Source organism: Tachysurus fulvidraco, chromosome 26 (genome assembly GCF_022655615.1).
Source record: "Tachysurus fulvidraco isolate hzauxx_2018 chromosome 26, HZAU_PFXX_2.0, whole genome shotgun sequence".
NCBI classification, from domain to species: Eukaryota; Metazoa; Chordata; class Actinopteri; order Siluriformes; family Bagridae; genus Tachysurus; species Tachysurus fulvidraco.
Genome location: NC_062543.1, coordinates 371,340 through 372,381, shown reverse-complemented (window position 1 = coordinate 372,381; position 1,042 = coordinate 371,340). Strand labels below are relative to the sequence as shown.

Sequence of the window (1,042 nt, the reverse complement as noted above, 5' to 3'; positions counted from 1 at the left end):
AAGGCCATCCATCCCTGAGATAAAGCCCCTCCCCCCTCCAGGCCCCACCCCAGGTGAGTCCACACCTACACTGAGCTAAAGATAACAAACCTAAACCATCTTTAGAAGCTTCTAAAGTTTATACAGTTACAGATGACAATAATAAATGAGAATAAACCTGACCTCGATTTCCAAATGTTTTTTTTTTTTTAGATGTTTGACTGTTTTATTAACACCAATTACTGTAGTTTATTAACACTAACAACATCCCTAACGCTGTTAGAATTAGTGTAATACCGTGAGATCTGATTGGCTGACATGAAAAGCTATTTATTTATAATTCATTATCAGCTTTATTAATGTTTCCCCCAGGTGTGATGTCTCCTGGTGGCCCTCCTTTCCATCCTCAGGGTCCTCAGGGCCTGCTGGGGTTTGGGCAGCCCAGACCTCCAGTGATGGGCTATGGAGGTACTGTGTGTGGGTCTGTGTGTGTGTGTGTGGGTCTGTGTGTGTGTGGGTCTGTGTGTGTGTGGGTCTGTGTGTGTGTGGGTCTGTGTGTGTGTGGGTATGTGTGTGTGTGGGTATGTGTGTGTGTGGGTCTGTGTGTGTGTGGGTCTGTGTGTGTGTGGGTCTGTGTGTGTGTGTGTGGGTCTGTGTGTGTGTGTGTGGGTCTGTGTGTGTGTGTGTGGGTCTGTCTGTGTGTGTGGGTCTGTCTGTGTGTGTGGGTCTGTCTGTGTGTGTGGGTCTGTCTGTGTGTGTGGGTCTGTCTGTGTGTGTGGGTCTGTCTGTGTGTGTGGGTCTGTCTGTGTGTGTGGGTCTGTCTGTGTGTGTGGGTCTGTGTGTGTGTGTGTGGGTCTGTCTGTGTGTGTGTGGGTCTGTCTGTGTGTGTGGGTCTGTCTGTGTGTGTGTGGGTCTGTCTGTGTGTGTGTGGGTCTGTCTGTGTGTGTGTGGGTCTGTCTGTGTGTGTGTGGGTCTGTCTGTGTGTGTGTGGGTCTGTCTGTGTGTGTGTGGGTCTGTCTGTGTGTGTGTGGGTCTGTCTGGGTCTGTCTGGGTCTGTCTGGGT

At 49.7% G+C, this 1,042-nt stretch overlaps 1 protein-coding gene across 1 annotated transcript in view; it reads left to right on the top strand.

The window, feature by feature from the left end:
* Nucleotides 1–6: 6 nt before the first annotated feature.
* Nucleotides 7–1,042, top strand: part of srrt (serrate RNA effector molecule homolog (Arabidopsis)) — a 2,131-nt gene continuing 1,095 nt past the window's right edge. The window contains exons 1-2 of the mRNA XM_047809196.1: nt 7–53; nt 352–447. Of these exons, the coding sequence (XP_047665152.1) occupies nt 357–447 (91 nt within the window). The 5' untranslated portion in view covers nt 7–53; nt 352–356. The remainder of the gene's footprint in view (nt 54–351; nt 448–1,042) is intronic.